The sequence below is a fragment of the Ambystoma mexicanum genome, chromosome 12 (assembly GCF_040938575.1).
Source record: "Ambystoma mexicanum isolate Mex_15411 chromosome 12, UKY_AmexF1_1, whole genome shotgun sequence".
Classification (NCBI taxonomy): Eukaryota; Metazoa; Chordata; class Amphibia; order Caudata; family Ambystomatidae; genus Ambystoma; species Ambystoma mexicanum.
The window spans coordinates 122199743-122221007 of record NC_090936.1 but is presented as its reverse complement, the minus strand read 5'-3'; the positions used below and the strand labels follow the sequence as shown (position 1 = coordinate 122221007).

The 21265-nt window shown below is 44.2% G+C and overlaps 1 protein-coding gene across 2 annotated transcripts in view; it reads right to left on the bottom strand.

Annotated features, from left to right (window-relative positions):
* The window catches only part of SAMM50 (SAMM50 sorting and assembly machinery component), a 396549-nt gene that overhangs the window by 5134 nt on the left and 370150 nt on the right, over positions 1-21265 (bottom strand). Inside the window, exon 14 of one of the 2 annotated variants that reach the window (XM_069628139.1) lies at positions 12925-13066. In XM_069628139.1, coding sequence (XP_069484240.1) covers positions 12925-13066 — 142 coding nt within the window. Of the gene's footprint in view, positions 1-12920; positions 13067-21265 lie in introns of those variants that run through there. The other variant, XM_069628140.1, reaches the window with a different exon arrangement.

Genomic DNA, 21265 nt, shown 5'->3' with positions numbered 1-21265 from the left:
GAAGGGATCTCATTCTCAATCAGGCTTCTGGCACCAGAAAAATGCAGGATGCCATGAGGCCGAGAAAGCTCAGAAAATCGAAGGCTGGCAGATGCTGGGCATTTTGAAACTTTGTTACCATCTGCAGAATGTGTTGAGCCCTCACCTCGGGAGACAAGGAAGGATCCAGGACTGCTCCGATGAATTACAGTCTTTGGAATGGTATCATATGGGACTTCTTGTAATTGAGGGAGAAGCCCAGTCTGTGTGGGAGTGGCAGGTGATTCTGAGATGTTCCTGGGCCTGTTCGGGTGAACGAGCCCTGATCAACCAATCGTCCAGGTAGAGGTAAGCGTGAATCCCCCCTCTCCGGAGACTCTCTACCACTACCGCCATCAGTTTGGTGAAAACCCTCAGGGCGTAGGTCAGCCCGAATGGCAGAACTCGAAACTGATAATGAGAACCGCAAACCTCAGGTATTTTCTGTGCTTGAGATGGATTGGCACATGAAAGTAAGCATCCTGAAGGTCCAATGATACCAACCAGTCTTGGAGTTGGAGAGCTTGAAGGATTTGAGAAAGGGTTACCATCATGAACTTGTCCTTCCTGAGGAATTTGTTCAAATTTCTTAAATCCTTCTTGGGAATGAGAAAATAGTGAGAATACCAACCCTTGTTCCTCTCTGCTACAGGTGCATGTTCTATTGCACCTTTCTCTAGCAGGGTTAAAATTTCCTGCACAAGGAGCGGATCTTGAATTTTGACAGAGTTGGCACCCGGTGGATGATCTTGAGACCTTTTTTGAAAAGGAAGGCAGTAACCTCTGAAGTAATGCCCCGCCATTCGTTCAGATGCTGAGAGATTCTGAATCCCACCAGGGTCTTGTGGGTCAAGGCCTCAGAATGGCTCAAATGTGGCTGCAGCAGCAGCTGAGGGTAAAGATGCCGCTGCTGGGGCTGATTTAGCACCCCTTCCTCGTCCACCACGAGGGAATCCTTTCTGTCCTCTTTGTCCAGCCTGTCCTCTTCCCTTCCCAAATGAGTAATAGAAACAAAAAGGACGATTCCTCCAGGAAGATGAGCCCGAATAGGGTTGTTGTTGAGGTTGACGTATGGAGGCGCTAAGTGATTTAGCCTCCGCCTTGGAGGTCTGCAGCTTCTCCAGACTTTCATCCGCCTTGCTGCCGAACAAACTCAAGCCGTCAAAGGGCATATTGAGTAGTCTGGCCTGCACGTCCGGTGCAAATCCAGACTTTCTCAACCATGCAAACCTGCGTAGTATGGTACTAGAAGCCATGGACCTGCTGATACTGTCAGCAGTGTCCAGTTCTGATTGGAGACATTCCCCCATTGCCTCCTTTCCATCCTTCACAATAGCCAGCAAGCTGCCTCTTTCCCCGCCTTCCGGAAAGTGCGCAGCAGCCATGCTAACAGTCCCACAGGGTGTAAGTAAATCTTGAAAGCATACAAGTAACCTTAGCAGACTTCAAGGCCATACTGCCTGATGTGAAAATCTTACGAGCCAAGGCATCAACCCTCTTGTCTCTATCCGGGGGAATAGAGGGGTAAGCACACTGCATGGTCGATGTGGCTGCCTTAACCACCAAGCTTTCAGGTGTAGGGTGCTTGGTCAAATGGTCTGGATCAATGTTATAAGGCCTATATTTTCTGGAAAGGTTCCTGTTTACAGCAGGTCCAGATTCTGGAGTTTCCCAGTTTGCCATGACATTTCTCTGGAAGGCTGCATGAAAAGGTAATACTGGGTCCTTCTCGGGGCCTTGATCCAGGAGATCCGTCATATCGTCTTGCTCATAGGTAGGAGAATTCCTGCTCCAGCCCATGTACTCAATGACCCTATTCATGAGGGACCTTATGTAAAATCTGCATGTTCAGCTGGATCAGGTTTGGTGAATTCCAGCTCCGGCAAAGAGTCTACACCACTAGCCGACTGGAGGCAATCGAAAAGATCAGCTATCTTGGAATCCTGATTAAAAAGTTATTCAGGAGCATTTTGCGTGCCATAAGGCAAACCAAAGGGGGGAGAATCCTCTTCAGTCTTCCTCTTGCTCATAAATTGAGGCCATAGACTTGAAAGTCTTTCTTCGGTGTAGGTTTTAAAACTTTCTCCGGACTGGGCAGAGGCCTCAAAATGGTCGAAGTGACAGTTGAAGGCGCCAACACTGGCTTTGACAATGGAGTCGATGAAACCTTCGACAACTGTGTCAACGAAGGTTTCGGCGATAGCTCCAACTTGCTTGGCGTTGCCTTCTTATGCGTCGACAAGCTTGACTCTGTCAACTATTTGCTCTTTTTCTGAGGTATCGGAGAAGGACTATGTTCTGTAGACGATTACCTTGAGGATTTCTCGTCGGGCCAAGAGCAACTCGCCGGTTTGACACTCGCCATGGTAGTCTTTGACCTCCCTAAATCGTCCGAATGAGCGACCAGGCATGGCATTTGCGCGATTCCTTCGAGGGCGTTGAGGCCGCATTCTTGAATATACCCAACATTTCACTCTTGGAAGCATCCAATTTTCTAAGGGAATCATTTTTGGTTGGGCACCTGATAACCTCGGTAGAGGAATCAGACGACGAAGAAGGAGACCTATGGGGTATCTTCTTCGACAAATAAGACGAAGATAACTCGACCGACTCCTCGAACAAGACTTCAACTTTTTGCGCCCAACGAGTCCCTAGAATCTCCAGACTTTTTATCCCTCTTCGAGGAGGACTTCAAAGTCGCCCTCCCCGCCGCCAGTTTACCTCGGCGCTGCCTGACAGCTTTTCCTGTCAGGGCCTGACATGACCCGCATTCATCGGTTCGGTTTTCGGAACCCAGGCACCACAGGCAAACCCGGTAGGGATCAGTAATAGACATCTTCGCCCTGCAGTCATGGCACTTTTTAAAATTGGAAGATGAAGACATTTCTTGATGAAATTGAAGCATGCCGTTCAACGCTCGAATCAAAGCTTTCGGAAAAACGGAACTGAAGCCAACGGGTGAGGCACGAGCTATTTGTACTACTGAGGACGTCGACACCCGACATCAACCCTTGATGGGCATAGTCGCCACGACATCAAGCACAGAACCCTCTAGTGTGGACATTTTTTTTCTGAAGAAGCAAAGCTGAAGGTACAAATAGATCAAAGATGAGGAATAGGTGGGTGGACACAATCCATTCGAATGCATCATTTTGAAGGGTCTGAATGTTCTTCCTATTTGCTCCGACTAACAGAGCATTGCCCTAGTCTAATCTCGACAAGACCACTGCACGGGCAATAGAGGAGCAATTGGCCACAGACAGGAAAGGGTGCAGGTTTCTCAGCAGCCGAAGATAGTATGACACATTCTTTACTGTCTGATTGATGTGAGCATCTGTACTGAGAAGCGGGTCGAGGTAGAAGCCCAGAATCTTAACACTCTTTCAGACCGGGATTGGACAGCCATGAATAGAGAATGATTGATAGCTAGAGTGTAATTTTGCTCGAGCATGCTTGGTACCAAAGATCAATATAATCAGAGAGGATCACCAAATGCCTAGGGAACACAATGGAGCAAAAAGCTAACATATAACAAAGGACGTTCCCGTATGGCTAAAGTTATAAGGTGGTTTAGAAAGCTATCAGTGCATGTTCAACTGGTAGCAAAAACAGAATAAATCATTCAGTTTGACATATGCATTGTACCACCAGTCATACTAAACTTCAATTGTGCCTATTGTTGGTAGCACATATCACAAAAATCTCAAAAAATATAGAACAAAATCTATATTTATATATAAAAATGAACATGAATATAACCACTTGTTGACTTCATTGATGAGGAACATTTATACAAGTAGGTAAACAAGTAAAAACAAATCTTCAAATATATACAAGGTACATTCAGTTGTAATGGGAAAGGAAGAAAGGGCAGAGGGCAGAAGGGTAAGTAGAGAAGAGGAGAAAAAACAGAAGCAATAAGTATAACAGAAAACACATGTTCTGGTAGACGTCTTCATCTATCCATACAATAATTTGAACTGAGTTGGGCAAAAAGAAGACTAACTGGCACTTACTAAATCAAGGGTATAGTTTGTAGATTTAGTTATAACAAAGGTGACAATTCAATAGTAGCCTTATTCATGCAAAAACACACAAAAATGTATTGAAGAATTATGCTACGCCTTCCGCTGGTGAGCGTGAGTGGCCGTGTCCTCTGGTCAAAGATACATGTGCACCTATGCCTAGGGCGTGGCGAAGTTGGCGTTTTGGTGGTGTGTAGACAGATAAAGACCACTTTCTTCAGGAAATTCAATCTTAAATTCAGCCCCTGCAAATACAATCAAATGTCATCCCATGATGTTATGTTGTCTCAAAAACATTTTAGATTCAATGTGAGGTATTAGCACGAGAGGTGATTTGGGAGCACCAACAAATGGTATGAAACGGCAGGTAAACACCCCTTCAGGTTGGCAGGCAGACCCCAGCCAGCTCCCTCCCATTGCCCATATCCAAAAGTGAGGTGGAAACAAAGCCACCTAATTATGCAAAAGCCCGAAACACTTTGCCGAAAAATGATAGTAAATACCAAAGGGAAAAGAGTAAGAGATAAATAATAAATAAAAAAGTATAATAAAAATAAATTTGAAAATAAATGTGAATACAAAAATAGGCACCCATATTTAGTGATTAAAGAAAATAGCCCCTGTGACCACTTGAAGGAATACTGAGTCCATACCTAAAGAGATACTATAGAAGCCTCCTAGACAGGCATTCTGAAATCATGAAACGGATCACCACATACGGTTCACTCAAGTTGATAGGTGCCGCCTCTGAGGTCTGCAAACACATCTATAACGAAATGGATGTCATGAGAGAGTTGCAAACATTTATTATTGATCAATTAAGAGTGTCAAAAGATGTGTATTCACTTAAAGTGAACAAACCTTCCGCCGGCAGTGGAGTCATGTTGGATGGAGCGTCGTAGAAGTCGGGCACTGATTAAGCAGACAGCAAAGTGTATCAAAAACCAATGTAACCGTGTGCGTGCACGATATTCACAATTACTGAGAAAAACAAGTATATAAACTGTTACAATCGAGGGGTGCTGGGAATAGTGAGCTATAAGCAAGCAGCAGCCACATCAGTGCTTACCTTCAGATAAGTCCACGCCTCGATGGGGAAATCCTTACTGAACTGAGTGCACGTCCTAGGTGGTGCCTCAGAACCAAGTGAAACGTTTGGATTTCCGGGCGCGTGGCTATTGCTACTTTTAAGGAGCATAGAAAGAGGACTCGGGTCATTGCTACCTTGGGCGGCTCAATACACACACAGACTCCATAGGTTACATGTGCCTGCACAGAGGGCACATGTCAATGGTCCCCAGGCGGCACCAAAATACAACAAGACACCGTGGGTTACGTCGTACTTGCGTGTCCTGAGTAAAGTCAGGAAAGTGCAGATAACAACCTAATCAAAGATCTTTTCAGTCTAATCAATATAAAAAAATGAAACAATGCAAAAAAGATTAACAAATGAGAAAAACTTCATGGAACATCGTAAGGAAGTCGCATTTAGCAGGAACACGTCTCTCCTTATGCTATAATGCATGGAGGACGGCCCCAAAGCAAACACAGATTGAAGTGTATGGGGCATAGAAGTTATTGGGGGGAAGTTGGTTAGAAAAGGAAAACATTCTAACCAATAATTAATGCCAAGCTGGAGACGCTTCATTAAGACCGTGTTCAATCGTGTCTAGTTCAAAAATCCAGCGCGCCTCCTTATTGGTCAGTGTTAGAAGTGGGTTAGAGGCATTCTTAACCACGTCAATCACCCACCAACGTAGGTCTTCAGTTGTGTGGCCATATTCCATAAAGTGGCTCACTAGGGTGAGTTGATGGCTTTACAGCGGATCCGGGAGCAATGCTCCGTGATGCGTGTATGGAACGGCTGTGTGGTTTTGCCTATGTATTTAAGCCCACAAGGGCACTCAATGGAGTAAATCACCCATGGTGTCTTGCAATTTGAGTAATGACGTATTTCCCAAGTTTTACCATGTAGGGGGAACACTTCTATTTTGACAGCAAATTTACAGATTGAACAGGTACCACAGGGAAAAAGCCCCGTCAGAGGACGTAAATCCCAGCTTGATGTAATAGATCTTGAGGATTTGCTTTGGATGGAAGCATGACCCAATTGGTCCTTTAAGTTCTTCTGTCTTTTCATTGCAAATATCGGCAGTGGTTCTCCGGTAAAGAAATTGCGACTACACTTCGTCGCAATATAACTAAAATTAGTCTTGTATTCTTGATCGTCTAGGAATACGCATGGTTCGTTCCGGACAATTAGCCCAGCCGGAATAATGTTCTTTTTCAATTATTCCTTAAGGAAATGCCCATGAAGTGTAGTGCGAAAGTTTTTCTTTTTAAGCTTAAGTAAGTCATTCACAGTATTAGAGTTGGCTGACTTCTGGCCTAGACCTGTGGGGTCAAAAAGTGATGGGCCACGATGTATCGCTCTGATTTGATCATCATAACTAGGGGTAAAGTTTTCGGCCATACTAGGGTGGCCCTCCCTTGTAAGTGATGCTAAAAGAAAGTGAAAAAAATAAAATTAATAGAGTAGGAGGAAGGCTGGAGCGAGGGCAAACGTGCCAACAAAAAGGAGTGAGAAATACTCCAGTGACAATTTAACCACGACCCCTCATATGCATTTCAAATACCAGGACCAGTTCTATGAACAAACCCAAGGAACGGCTATGGGGGCAGCATTTGCCCCAAGCGTGGCCATTATCTTCATGGCCAATTTTGAAACTAAATTAATTTTCCTTTCGCCAGCACATTGAGAACTGTAGGCGATATATTGATGATATTATTTTCATCTGGCACTGCACTACTGACGACCTTAATGCCTTCTTGTTATGGTTGAACCAATGTCACCATACCATTAAATTCACACTTTCCAAGAGTAACACGCAAATTCCTTTTCTTGATCTTCTTATCCAGCACCACACAAACAAACTGGTTTGTTCATTGTTCACTAAAGCTACAGATCGCAATACATTATTGCACTTTGACAGTTATCACCCACGTACACAAAAAGAAAATCTGGCGTATTCTCAATTTTTAAGATTAAGGAGAAACTGCACATCCATATTGGACTATGATCACCATGCACGGATCCTCACCACTAAATTCCAACAGCGTGGCTATCCTAAAAAAACGGTTTACAAATTCATACAAACTGGCAAGATTTACCCCCCCCCCGTGACATCCTGCTACGACCCAAAGTTTTGGCACCACACGATAAATTAGTGTGCGCCCTCATGTATAGCCCACGCACTTTTCGAATCAAAAAAACTTTCTTTACCGGAAGAACCACTGCCGATATTTGCAATGAAAAGACAGAAGAACTTAAAGGATCAATTGGTTCATGCTTCCATCCAAAGCAAATCCCCAAGACCTATTACATCAAGCTGGGATCTATGTCCTCTGACGGGGAACTTTCCCTGTGGTACCTGTTCAATCTGTAAATTTGCTGTCAAAATAAAAGCGTTCCCCCTACATGGTAAAACTTGGGAAATACGTCATTACTCAAATTGCAAGACACCATGGGTGATTTACTGCATTGAGTGCCCTTGTGGGCTTAAATACATAGGCAAAACCACACAGCCGGTTCACACACGCATCACGGAGCATCGCTCCTGGATCCGCTGTAAAGCCATCAACTCACCAGCCACTTTATGGAATATGGCCACACAACTGAAGACCTACGTTGGTGGGAGATTGACATGGTTAAGAATGCCTCTAACCCAGTTCTAACACTGGCCAATAAGGAGGCGCACTGGATTTTTGAACTAGACACGATTGAACACGGTCTTAATGAAGCATCTTCAGCTTGGCATTAATTATTGGTTAGAATGTTTTCCTTTTCTAACCAACTTCCCCCAATAACTTCTATGCCCTATACATTCCAATCTGGGTTTGCTTTGGGGCCGTCCTCACTCCATTATAGCATAAGGAGGGATGTGTTCCTGCTAAATGCGACTTCCTTACGATGTTCCATGCACTTTTGCTCCTTTGTTCGTCTTTTTTGCATGGTTTCATTTTTTTATATTGATTAGACCAAAAAGATCTTCTTTGATTAGGTTGTTATCTGCACTTTCCTGACTTTACTCAGGACATGCAAGTACGACGTAACCCAGGGTGTCTTGTTGTATTTTGGTGCCGTCTGGGGAGCATTGACATGTGCCCTCTGTGCAGGCACATGTAACCTATGGAGTCTCTGTGTGTATTGAGCCGCCCAGGGTAGCAATGACCTGAGTCCTCTTTCTATGCTCCTTAAAAGTAGCAATAGCCACGCCCCCGAAAATCCAAATGTTTCACTTGGTTCTGAGGCACCACCTAGGACGTGCACTCAGTTCAGTAAGGATTTCCCCATTGAGGCGTGGACTTATCTGAAGGTAAGCACTGATGTGGCTGCTGCTTGCTTATAGCTCACTATGCCCAGCACCCCTCGATCGTAACAGTTTATTTACTTGTTTTTCCCAGTAATTGTGAATATCGTGCACGCAAACGGTTAGATTGGTTTTTGAGACACTTTGCTGTCTGCTTAATCAGTGCCCGACTTCTACGGCGCTCCATCCAACACGACTCCACTGCCGGCGGCAGGTTTGTTCACTTTAAGTGAATACACATCTTTTGACATTCTTAATTGATCAATAGTAAATGTTTGCAACTCTCTCATGACATCCATTTCGTTATAGATGTGTTTGCATACTTCAGAGGCGGCACCTATCAACTTGAGTAAACCGTATGTGGTGATCCGTTTCATGATTTCAGAATGCCTGTCTAGGAGGCATCTATAGTATTACTTTAGGTATGGACTCAGTATACCTTCAAGTGGTCACAGGGGCTATTTTTTTTAATCACTAAATATGGGTGTCTATTTTTGTATTCAAATTTATTTTTATTATACTTTATTTATTATTTATCTTTTACTCTTTTCCCTTTGGTATTTTCTATCATTTTTCGGCACAGTGTTTCGGGCTTTTGCATAATTAGGTGGCTTTGTTTCCACCTCACTTTTGGATATGGGAAATAGGAGGGAGCTGGCTGGGGTCTGCCTGCCAACCTCAAGGGGTGTTTACCTGCCGTTTCATACCATTTGTTGGTGCTCCCAAATCACCTCTCGTGCTAATACCTCACATTGAATCTAAAAATGTTTTTGAGACAACATAACATCATGGGATGACATTTGATTGTATTTGTAGGGGTTGAATATAAGATCGAATTTCCTGAAGAAGGTGGTCTTTATCGGTCTACACACCACCGAAACGCCAACTTTGCCACGCCCTAGGCATAGGTGCACATGTACCTTTGACCAGAGGACGCGGCCACTCACACTCACCAGCGGAAGGCGTAGCATAATTCTGCAGTAAATTTTTGTGTGTTTTTGCATGAATAAGGTTACTATTAAATTGTCACCTTTGTTATAACTAAATCTACAAACTATACCCTTGATTTAGTTAGGGCCAGTTAGTTAGGGTCTGCTTTTTGCCCAACTCAGTTCAAATTATTGTATGGATAGATGAAGACGTCTACCAGAACAAGTGTTTTCTGTTAAACTTATTGCTTCTGTTTTTTCTCCTCTTCTCTACTTACCCTTCTGCCATCTGCCCTTTCTTCCTTTCCCATTACAACTGAATGTACCTTGTATATATTTGAAGATTTGTTTTTACATGTTTACCTAGTTGTATACATTTTCCTCATAAATGAAGTCAACAAGTGGTTATATTCATGTTCATTTTCATAAATAAATATATATTTTGTTCTATATTTTTTGAGCTTTTTGTGATATGTGCTACCGACAATAGGCACGAATGAAGTTTAATATGACTGGTGGTACAATGCATATGTCAAACTTAATGATTTATTCTGTTTTTGCTACCAGTTGAACATGCACCGATAGCTTTCTAAACCACCTTATAACTTTAGCCATACAGGAAAGTCCTTTGTTATATGGTATCAAAGATCAGCAGCTCGGTCTTATCCCCATTTTGACACATCCAATTCTTACTCATCCAGGACTCAATATGAAGATAGGGTGTCTGAAGAAGACTAGCGTCCTTGGCATAGTCCCCAGATAGCTCAAGAACAAGAACTAGCTGGGTGTCATCAGCATAGTTTGAGAAATACACTCCAAGCTCATCCCAACATATAACCGAAGGGTTGGATATAGAGGTTGAATAGCAGAGGGGACATAAATGCTCACTGAGGGACCCCATGGGAGAAGGGAGAGGTAGCCTCACCCCAACATACCCAGGATATGCGATTCAGAAGGAACAATTTCACCCACAGCATAGAATCAAGATTGCAATGGCCCTGTTTCTCGAATACAAGCAGGAGTTGATCATGATCGAGGAGATCAAATGCTGCAATAAGTCCAAAAGGACCAACATGCCAGAGTGGCCAAAATCTGAAATATTTAGCATGTGCGTCTGTAGTTCTAGCAAAGCAGTCTTGGTACCGTGACGTGGTCTGAAACCAGACTGTTCCGGATGCAGGATATTAGAGTTCTCAACAAATGCTTGAATTTGATAAGTGGCACTTTTTATCAAGTACCTTAAGGAGGAAGTGGCAATTGGTAATGGTACGCAGGTTACCTGGGTCATTAGGGTCAAATCCTGGCTTTTTAATCAGAGGGGTGATAGCTTCTTTTTTTTATAGAATCAGGGACTTGATTAGTAGAGAAGGAAGAATTGATAAATCTTGTCAAGAAAGGTACAAAGATATCCTTATGATCTAGGTTGAGGTTAGCTGGGATAGTGTTCTCTGGGCAATGAGATGGACGCATGGTGGAGAGAGTAGCCATCATATCAGCGAGGGAGACAGGAGAAAAGCTAAACATACCTTCGAACATACTAATTGGGAGGGATGGTGGGGGAAGGGAAGGAAGAAAGTTTATCAGCCAGGAGTTTAGATCTGCTTTTATCCTGCACCATAACTACTTTACCATTAAAGGCACACTTTATGTCAGAACAGACTTGGTTTGCGGGGACTGTAGTAACGAAAAGGGCAGTGGGGTTTTCTAGAGATTTATCAATCTGAAATAGCTTTTTAGAACTATTAGCTTCCTCAATTTGTTTGTTATACAAGTTTTTTTTAGCTTTGTACATAGCTGTCCTATAGGCCTTCTCTAGAGTCTTTCCTTGGTCTTCATTGTAAATGGACGGGCATTTAAGCCATTTGATCTCGGCCTAACATTTTCCAAATTTCAATTGGCGCAGATCTTGTGTAAACCAATTCTGATGGGAAGGGTAGTCTGTAACCGACTTATTCCCAACCGGGGCCACTCTATTCAGCATAGAGAGCATAAGTGTGTTAAAAGTGTCAATAAGAATAGAAGGAGAATCCAAGTCCGATGTGGTCGACATGATTTGATCCAGGCAGTCTTTCGAATCTAGCTGTGTAACTTTTGTGAAGTTCAGATATTTTACAGTTTTCTGTGGGTTGAGTAGTTTAGGGAGTGGAATTGGAGTATAGACAAAAAAAGAGATACAACAGTGATTGGACCAAATACATGGTGAGGTGACCACCGTGTCAACTACAAAATTATTTGCCACAACCCAATCAAGGGTATGGCCTTTAATGTGAGTGGGTGCACTATTAAGGACATATAAGTTGGAGTTATTTAGTGCATTTTCTAAGATGGTTGAATGCTTGTCGGCGGCGCTGCTAAGCCAGCAATTAAAGCCGCCCACCAACAGTGTTGACCAATTAGGTGCTTGTAGTTTATTGAGGCGGTGGAGAAGGTCTTGTTCAAAGTTGGGTGTTTCAACCGCAGGACGGTAAAACAGAACAAGGTTAAGGCAGCTATTCATTGACAGAGTCAGTTTGAGGAGTTTCACAATCATTGAGTAATTAAGGAGATTGGAAGAGGTTCAGATGGCTTCTTGCTATAATAGCTACCCCCCACCCCTTGGCCTGAAAGGCGGCTCTTTTTCCAGGCTATAATCATGAATGTTAGTAGCATCTTTAGGGAGTGAACGGATGTTAAGTGTGGCACAGTTGAGATTAGTAATAGCCTTGTTGGTTGTTACAGTTTTGGCAGGAATAACATGTGGGGAATCCCTATTGCATTTGTAAATCCTGTGCGCATTCATCATTACCCACCGGGACGGACTTCGCCAAAGGCAACACATCCAAGGGATCTAGTCTCTGAGATAGATATTTGTCCACAGTAGATAGTCGGCGAGCCTCGTGAGCTGCAAGCAGTGGGTTCAGACTGTTCAGGTAACCCAAATTAATTCCAGAGGTAGCAATGCTAGATTCAGGCCCAGGCGGGTTCGGAGCTGCAACTAGCACACAGTGTACTGAAGTGTGGATATACTGCCTTATAGGAGCACTTTCAAAGATACTGCTACCCCATGCTCTTGTTAATCCCACTATGAAGAGTATCATTAGCCTTCAAAATACCTGTGTTTAAATCAAAACAGGTGTTGACTGTGGCCTTGTTTTAATTCTGGCACATTAAATAATATTGATTGTAAAAAGCGAATATCTCTATTGGGTTCATTTGAAATGTGTACAATCTTGTTTCTTTTTCAAACAATCTATATTGTGCAAAGCGCAGACAGATCAGTGCTTACAATTTACTGGATTTTCGAAATGGTTGCAATTGTTTAATCAAAATCTAGTTAGAAAGGTCAGACAGTAAAAGCTTTGTCAACTTACTCACACACCTGATGTTTACATTTACTTTGGAGTAATAGTAGTAATAATGGAGCTTAAACAAGGCACAACACAGTCATTTAGTTAGCTTCAAATAGGAAGTGTATTTTCATTTAAGATCATAAAATATTTCAGTGGCAAAAAAATCCACAAAAAACTAACAATGGAGAATGAACACCGTTGCCAAGTTTCAAGTTTGCCAACACACAATAAAATCAATCAGAAATGCACTCACCTGTCTCCACTCTGTACCGACATAGGGATACAATAGTTTAGTTCTAGTCTCGCAATGTTGCCCAGCCGGAGAACAATCCCTGCACCATAAGACCAGCGAATAAATTCAGCCAGCTTACTAAGATGAGCTTTGGGACCTTCACCTAAAAAAGTGAAGAGTGTACATTAAAAATCACTGTTACTAAGTTTATAATATAAATCAATTATGGTGACGAGGTCACTAAGTGCCTATGATCGATCATCACTTTGGGAATAGGGCTCCATGTCAACAGAGCAAAATATTTTTATACGGTACAAAATGCTGAAATAAAATGTGAGACAGTACTTCTCAAAAGTACAGAAGAACATGAAAATGTACTATTATAACCAATACCAGAAACTTTGTACAAACATGGGAGATATAGGGAGAAAAATGCAATGAATAAGGAAGGCCCCTACAGTCCTCTGCCAAGTCCCCATTTTAAACACGGTTTCCAAATTAGAAATTGGCTTATCGCTGCCAATATCAAAGTATTCTGGCTCCCAACAACAAAGGGCACACCCTCCGAGTATTCCCTATAGCGCTTAGCACCAAAATACCTCCTAACCCAGAGGCGTGCCACCCTGTGGCTAATCAGTGTGCATCTCAGCTTCACATTCTCTCCAACTAGAGCCAAACCCATTGAATGCCCAGAGCCCCACCAATCAACAAAGCACGTGTGCCTGGACACATTCAGTCTGCTCCCCTGCAAAGAGAGCCTGCTGCATAGACAGAGATCAAGCGAGGTCGACACCAAAGTTTCAGACACAAAGGTTGATTAGGCACCTGGGACAAAATGGGGCTAAAATAATAAACGTAGAGGCTTAAACTACGAATTAACATTTTAAGGATGGTTATTCTTCAGGATACGGGTAGTGCTTCAGGACAACTTAACACAAGAAAGTGTCTCTTGGAGAAGGAAGTAAGAGCGTTGAAACAAAGTGTTCAACAATTCTGTGGTTGGGTCTCTCCTGTCAGATTAAAAAACTAAACGATAAGCTTATAGTTTCACACTCAAGGGGTCTGCACCCTCGTTTTTTCCCCCTCCGGCCCCTCTATGTGCACTTATTCCCTGGTTTAAGTGTTTTCTCCATGGACCCTTCTTCCCCATTCTTCTCTGGGTCTCAGCTCTGGACTCCAGCCTGCTGTTATGTTCTATAAGTAGCGTCCCTGTGGAGCTGGCTTTCAAACAATGCTTGGGAGACTGGCGGCAGCTCTAAGCTCTTGACAAGGGTACACACTACTTCTTCAGAATCCTAGTGCCCAAGCTACCTACTCCAGTCTCTCTCTCACCCTCAGTGTCTCACCCCAAGCCTTGTTCCAAGAGGGTCCTGCCCTTGCCCTTCACCTTGCCCTGTACTCCTGAGCTTCTTCTACCCCTCCTGGGCCTCTCCCACAAGCATGCTGTGCTGTTTTACCAATTTTGCTCCACAGTTTGGGCATTTTGATCATTAGTAAAGGTATTCATTTTATGTCAATTGTTTCTTTTCCCACAGGTTGAACTTTTAGGCGAGGATTCAGTTGGAGCAAGATCTTGGTTTAAAATGCATAGTATTAGTGCAAATGTGAAGAAAAAAAAGGACAATTTGCCATTTTAAATGTTTAAGATTTGTTTAAATGGAATAATTATATAGAGCGGGTTTGAGAATGATGCTTGTTAGGCAGAATTGCAGGCAGTACCCTCTGTGACCACTACACCCAATTAGGTCTACAGGTGTTAATCAAACCAAACTTTGGTATAAGTCTGTACCACACAGTTTTTGGTAGCGAGCTGAGCAGCCAGGCTTATCTCAAGAGTAAATGTGAGCAGTACAAGTAGTTAGAGGACTTTCAATCACAGTGGTTCAAGTAACACTTATACTCAAGGTTTCTTGGTAAAAACATGTATTAATTTATTATACAATCATTTAGAAAACATTTCACTAGAAGATGGCTCAATATTATAAACCAATACACTTCAATACATTTAATTCTAAGGTTTTGAGACAGTTTGAGCTCCCCTGAAATAGGAGCCAAATGGCAGTTCAGTACTTCAAAAAGAGCAAAAGACATGGGTAAGTAAAATAGATCATATATACTTTTTAGACGGTGCAAATAGTTTCAATTCACCAGAGGAGTTCAATTTAAGTCAATAGGCCAGGCCAAAGTCAATGGGCTAGTGTTCTGAATAGAAAAGAGCAGTTCTGGTATCAAACAGTAAAGTCTTGGCAAAAGTTCTTAGAAGTAGTTTAGGCGAAAAAAGAATCATATGTCGGGTCACAAGCTGATTAGGCCAGCAAGTTGGGAAAGTTTCACGAACTTTCACTGCGAGAGTGGCGTTCTCTCAATCAGGTTTGGCATAGTACTTTTATAGGAAGAAACAAATGCTGCTGAAGTCCTGGTTCCCGGCAGTCCTGCAGATCTCGCTGTTCCTGAGCCTCAGTCATGGGGACAAGAGGGAGGACGTCGGGGGAATCCTGCACTGCACGGGATTGTTGAAAAAAGCAAATAAGATGGAGTCACTTCAGTTCCAGTAGCTGTAGATTCAAGAACAAACACTGGTGTCCCTCTCCCTTGTTAATCCTAACCAGCCTTGAGAATGGTATCCAGGTGTCTTATGAGTTGGTTGTTCCCACCAACTCATAGGAAGAAGCCGCCCTTGAAGGAGCTTCTCTGTCGAATGGAGTTTGGCAATTCGGGCCTGCAGCAGGGCTTCACTGGGCAAACCAACGGTCCAGGAGTTGCAGCAGCCGTCCTCTTCCAGCTCGTCTTCGGTTCTTTCGTTCCAGTGGTCAACTCTGCCTTCCAGTCCTGGAGACTAGCCTTTTAAACAGTTTTCTCCCATTCATTCCAGCCTACCTGTCACTCACCCAGCAGAGTGGCTGTCCTTGCCGGACAGTCAGCCAGCCAATCACGCCAGAGTGCATTTGGGTCTCCTAGGAGACAAAGCACAATGAGTTTCAGGCACTCCCTCACTTCCTGCCCACCCCAGACACTGATACGCCAAAGGCATACGAACAAAGGGACAAAACCTGGGTTGGTGCGCAGAGTCAAACACTAGAAGGACCTTTCCAAAAAGAAACTGCAAAAAAAAAGAAGACCGGGACACGTTTAAACAAAGGAGCTTAAGGCACCATCTTGAAAAACATGGCTCCTGTGATTTTTAGCTACCGGTGTTCGCGGTCGGCAAAAATCATGGTAGTTCGTTGTAAAACCACTGCTACCAGCATTTTCAATAGGAAAGGGTAGCATTTCACCGCTACATGAGTATTTAGACACGGGGGATACTAGATAACCCCTCCAGCACTCCATTGTAAAATGGTGTGTGCTGGGTCTAGTAATTTGGAAAGACTAGTAAAGTCAATTTCACTTACATTCTCTGGGAAACAGTAGTTTATCCCAGAGGAGGTATTTAAACCTTTGGGAAGTTTAAAAAGACATCCCTGTGTCACTGCACTGAGGGTGCTGTGTAACACACATGAAAAGATGCCTATGGAGTCATCTTAAAACTCCAAAGTCAAAGAACACAAATGTAAAACACACCTCAAAATACATGAAAGAGTGGGAAAAAAAGGCCCGCACTCTTTCCAGGTAAAAAATCAAGTCCTCAAAATCCAGCAATGAGGGCGTCTAAGCTGAAGGGAATTAGTACTCCATGAGAATTCTCCCTAACAATTCTGTTTAACATGTGGGTGTTTGTGTGCTGTGTTTTGGTGTGCGTGATTGGTTGTTGGTTTTCCACTGCAAGGGTGATGTGTGGTCTGCTTGCAGAGGCATGTTGTGGGTGCTGACACCCGGAGTGCTGCTTGGAGTGCTCTTGTGTATGGGGTATCAGAAACCTGGGGTACTTGGAGTGCCCTGCGGGTTTTGGGAAGCATGTTATGGTGTGGCAGCCAGTGTGTTGCGGTTATGGTGTGTGTTGGTCGTCCAATGGCTTTCCATTTGAGGGTGATGTGTGGTCTGCTTGCACAGGTGTGTTGTGGGGTGCTGACACCGGGAGTGCTTGGAGTGCCCTGCCGTGCGGGTTTTGGGACACATGTTAAGGTGCAGCAGCCAATGTGTTGCAGTTTAAATGGATGATGTTGTAGTTAGAGGGCTGATCTTTGTTTATAGTATGTGTGTGTAGTGGGCAGCTTACTGGTGCTGCGTGTTAGTCACCCTGGGTTGTGTGCCTGACCGGTTGCATTGGGCGAGGTGCTTTTTGTTATGAGAGGAAAATAGTAGTTGGTTTTGCTTTTGGTGCTTCTTTCTCACTCAGTAGAAGAGAGGGACACTGTTGGAGTGAGTTATTGGAGTCATCCTTTTTGTGTGGATGAGCCTTGCTGTGTGGATGATGGTTTTCCTGTTGCTGGGTTCCTCTCTTACTTTGTAGAAAAGGAGAGGGGTGCAGTTGGTTATTTGGGTGTTGTTTGCATGTCATGGAGGCAGATAGATGTACACGTGTGAGGCTGTGTGTGTATGTATGTCTGTTGCTTCTAATGGCGTCTTGTGTTGTTTAAGGGGGAAGATATGTTGTATCTTGTCTTTCCCTGCACCCTGCCCTGTATGCATGGAATGCTGTGAGTGACTGACATAGAATGCTGTGTGTGAGAATGTTATGTTCTGAATGGTTCTGTTAATGGCAGTTGAGAAGATGGGTTGATTGAGAGAGGATCCCGGCGGATGTCTGTCCAAGTGACTTACCTGATTTGGCATAAATGTATTCCTGCAGCCTGTACCCGGATTTGGAACTCAGTAAAGATGTTTCCTGCTCCTACACGGGTGTCAGTGTCTTGCTTGGCCAGAACCCCAACTTGACACTCCTCTTTCTGGATGTTTTCTCACTCCTCAACCTCTTGCAAAAAATCTTTCATCAACCATTATTTTCCCTCTATCTTGTTCTCTTTTCTTGTCCACCTTTCATGGTCCAATATCTTTTATCAGCCCTCTAGTTTCCTCAACTTCAAGACCTGCAGGTCTGCTAATCACAGCTCCCTGAGTAAATATCCTCCGAACCTTCTAGACCCTTCTCTCGCCAGCTCTCCATGGTCTTGCTTTTCCCAGGCCCCCCCTCCTCATTCCGCACTTCTAGGGTCTGCCCTTACTCAGCCTTCTTACCACCCCCTCCGCCCTCAGGCTCCCGTCTCCTTAGCTCAACCTTTTAGGTCTCTCCTCCAGCCTTCTGTCTCCTGCTCTCCCGGGCTCAGGGACTCTCCCGTTTCCTGATCTTGCTCCAACTCCTTTGCCAGAGCGTTCTCCAGGTGCTTCTTTTTGCCTCTCCAGCTGCTTTGAATAAGCACCTTGCTGTGACCTTGGCAAATAAGGTCCGTTAGACAGGTAAGTTATTGTCGTACTTTATTCCTTGTTACAATGCGGTACTGCCATAAGATGATATGTGCGACACCGGCAACACCCCACCCGGCAGTAACATTTAACTGAAAACCTTACAATGTATCCACGCCATCACGCACTGCACGCTCTCATCTTCACAAGTCATGCTTCCATTCACATGCACAACACTCCAGCACTTAATACACATTACGACACATCCTCCCTCGTTCACTATCACAAGAAAACTTTTCTTATAATGCATAAACCCCTTCACATAACGTGTGGCCAGCACGGAATGTTACCAACAACACCAAACACCAAATGTCACCTTAACCTCAACAAGGTACTACCCTAACTACACTGCAAAGCCACAGACACCAAAGCATACGACCCAAATGAACACTAGATCACATAAATTCCCAAGAACCCCTACACATACCTTCTAAGTAAAACACTGCACAAAAATGAAACTCCACACCATGAAGAACCAACACCAAAACACAACCAAACTACGATAGCCCAACCCACAAGAACTAAAAATAATAAACAGAGCATCCACCGGTCCTAAGATGCCCCTTAGAACATGGGCCTGCCACACCCATAACATACCCAATGAAACCTTGCTAACACTCTAACCCCATCAAGCACCAACACCTCCCGCCCTGAGCTGCCCTTCAGGACCACGGACCTGCCACGTCCAAGCACATTCCCGCTCAACCTAGAGCATCTACCCACCACAAACTAAAGAGCCCGGCCATAACAACATGAATTTCCAAAAACCTCATACCAGAACCACCCAGTTAAAATTCAACACCACCAAGAACAACCATGCAACTGACAACCACCACTGCCCAAAAACAACTGATATAACGTCTTGGCTCCAAGCCACTGCCCAGAAATCTGACAACCTCACTCCGAAGAAATGATCAGCATTAAAAATAAATAGACCCTACATCCCAAAATTCCCTAAGAGCCTCTAAAAACACAACCTAACAGTAACCCAATTACCTGGATAACCGAACCGATGGCCACTTCAGCCACCATTGCCACAGTGACTTGCCCCAAATAACAACCCCGGCAAGTCTCAACACCTTAACATTTGACCAAATACACCCGAAATAAAACACTAGAGTAGACCCCAACCTCCAGCCACAGCCCTAAAGCTGCTCCACATTTAATAAGTCATGCATATCATGACAACCCACAATGGAGACAAAAACTCTGCATCCCACATGCACTACACTAGCGAAATGCATACACCCTGGAACATGCACACAAGAGCGCCATGGGCCCGCCCCAACATGTACATCAAACATAATATAATTCACAAATACATGCAGAAAATTGCCCCAAATCCAGTCCAAACTGATGAACCCTCCACCCAAAGTCCATCCGTGTGAAGACATTTTTACATTACATGTAAATCACAACAAAAAAACAATATGTGAACCAAAAGTCCGTCCTGAAAAAGAAAAGTTAACCACATTTCCATTAGAAATCCATCCTGTAAGGGAAAACTGTTACGTTGGATAAATTACTCTTGTACATACCCAGTGTCACCCTCTCCCTCCCACCCCCCTGAAAGGGAAAATCGACAAGTTAAGTACAGGTTAGTACCCCTCACCTTCCATCCCTGGAAGGTAAATATTCAGTATTAACAATGCTCAAGTGAGCACGGTCCAAAAAGCGTTCACCCATGCTCACACAGACCATTGACCAAACACCACTTCCTCAATACAACGGGCCACAACATTTATTATCACACCCACTCACACCATCACACAGGCCCTACACAATACACACTAACAGAGGCCACAACAGGCACCAACTGCATACACGCTGGCCTCAAAAACGCATAAAGTTAACGTCCGACCAATTTCATATTAATGTTCCAATTTAGCAAATGACACTACTGGGTCAAATCCATACAGAGCCCGCAAAAAGGTCACCTGGAATACTGAACACTGATGCCTCCATTTCTTCACGAAACTGCAGAAATTGCCATCCTTTTCTGCGGGGCTCCTGCAAACACTCGATGCTCAGTAACCATTTCCAGTAAACGCAATAGTAAAATGTCCGTGAAAACGTACACTTTGTTTGGGAATGGCATCCTCGCCACTGCGCCCAGGCTGCTCGACCGCCATCCAGCACATATACCGTCCCCAAGTCCATTCCTCGCAAAGTCTCTTGCTGTGCGAAGACGTCACAAACCTGAAAGCTCTTTTAACAGCACGACAGGGCATTATGTTCCTCATGTTCTCACTCAAATAAACGTTACAGGTCTCCAAAATCACTGCAATAACACCAGGGTGAGACCACACCACAACGTCCACCAGACTTCCTTATTGCAGCTAGCCAATCCTTGAGCCACTCTTCAACGTGGCCCCGACAGGACCAACGTGCCGTCACCTGATCGTGACAGGACCTGGAAAAGCGCTGCTCTACATGCGACCAGCTACAACATAGCCCGCTGGTGCGAGAATAACCCGCTGAACGCAAGATGCCACTGAGCGCCCCCCAGCCCACTTTCTTGAGGGCACCGGCAGCTCACCTACTGCACCTCCGTCTTACTGGCATCGACAGCTCTCCTCTCCGCACACCGGAACCTATTTATGGAGGCCCAGCCTGCCGCCCCAGCACGCTCTGCCAAGAGCACTGACAGCTCTCCTCTCTGCACACCGGAACCAATTTATGGAGGCACAGCCTGCCGCCCCAAAGTTCTACCATATTACCTACTTACGTGTCACGGCGAGGTTACTTCACACCTCCAAACCCCTACAGCCTTCTTCCATATGTAGTGCCTTTCATAGGGCTATGGACCTGCCTTTCAGCATCACTCGGATGTAAGGGAACCCAGGTGCGTTTCCTTAGGTTGAGTTTCCTGGGATGGGGATTTGCCAACAATCCCTGCCCATGGTTTTGATTTATAGCACTGATGTGGGACTTGGGTTTGGCTCCCTTGGGCAATCTTTTCCCTGCCTATATTCACGGGGTGGCCTCCCATAGCTAAACTACTTTAAGCCATATAAGCGCA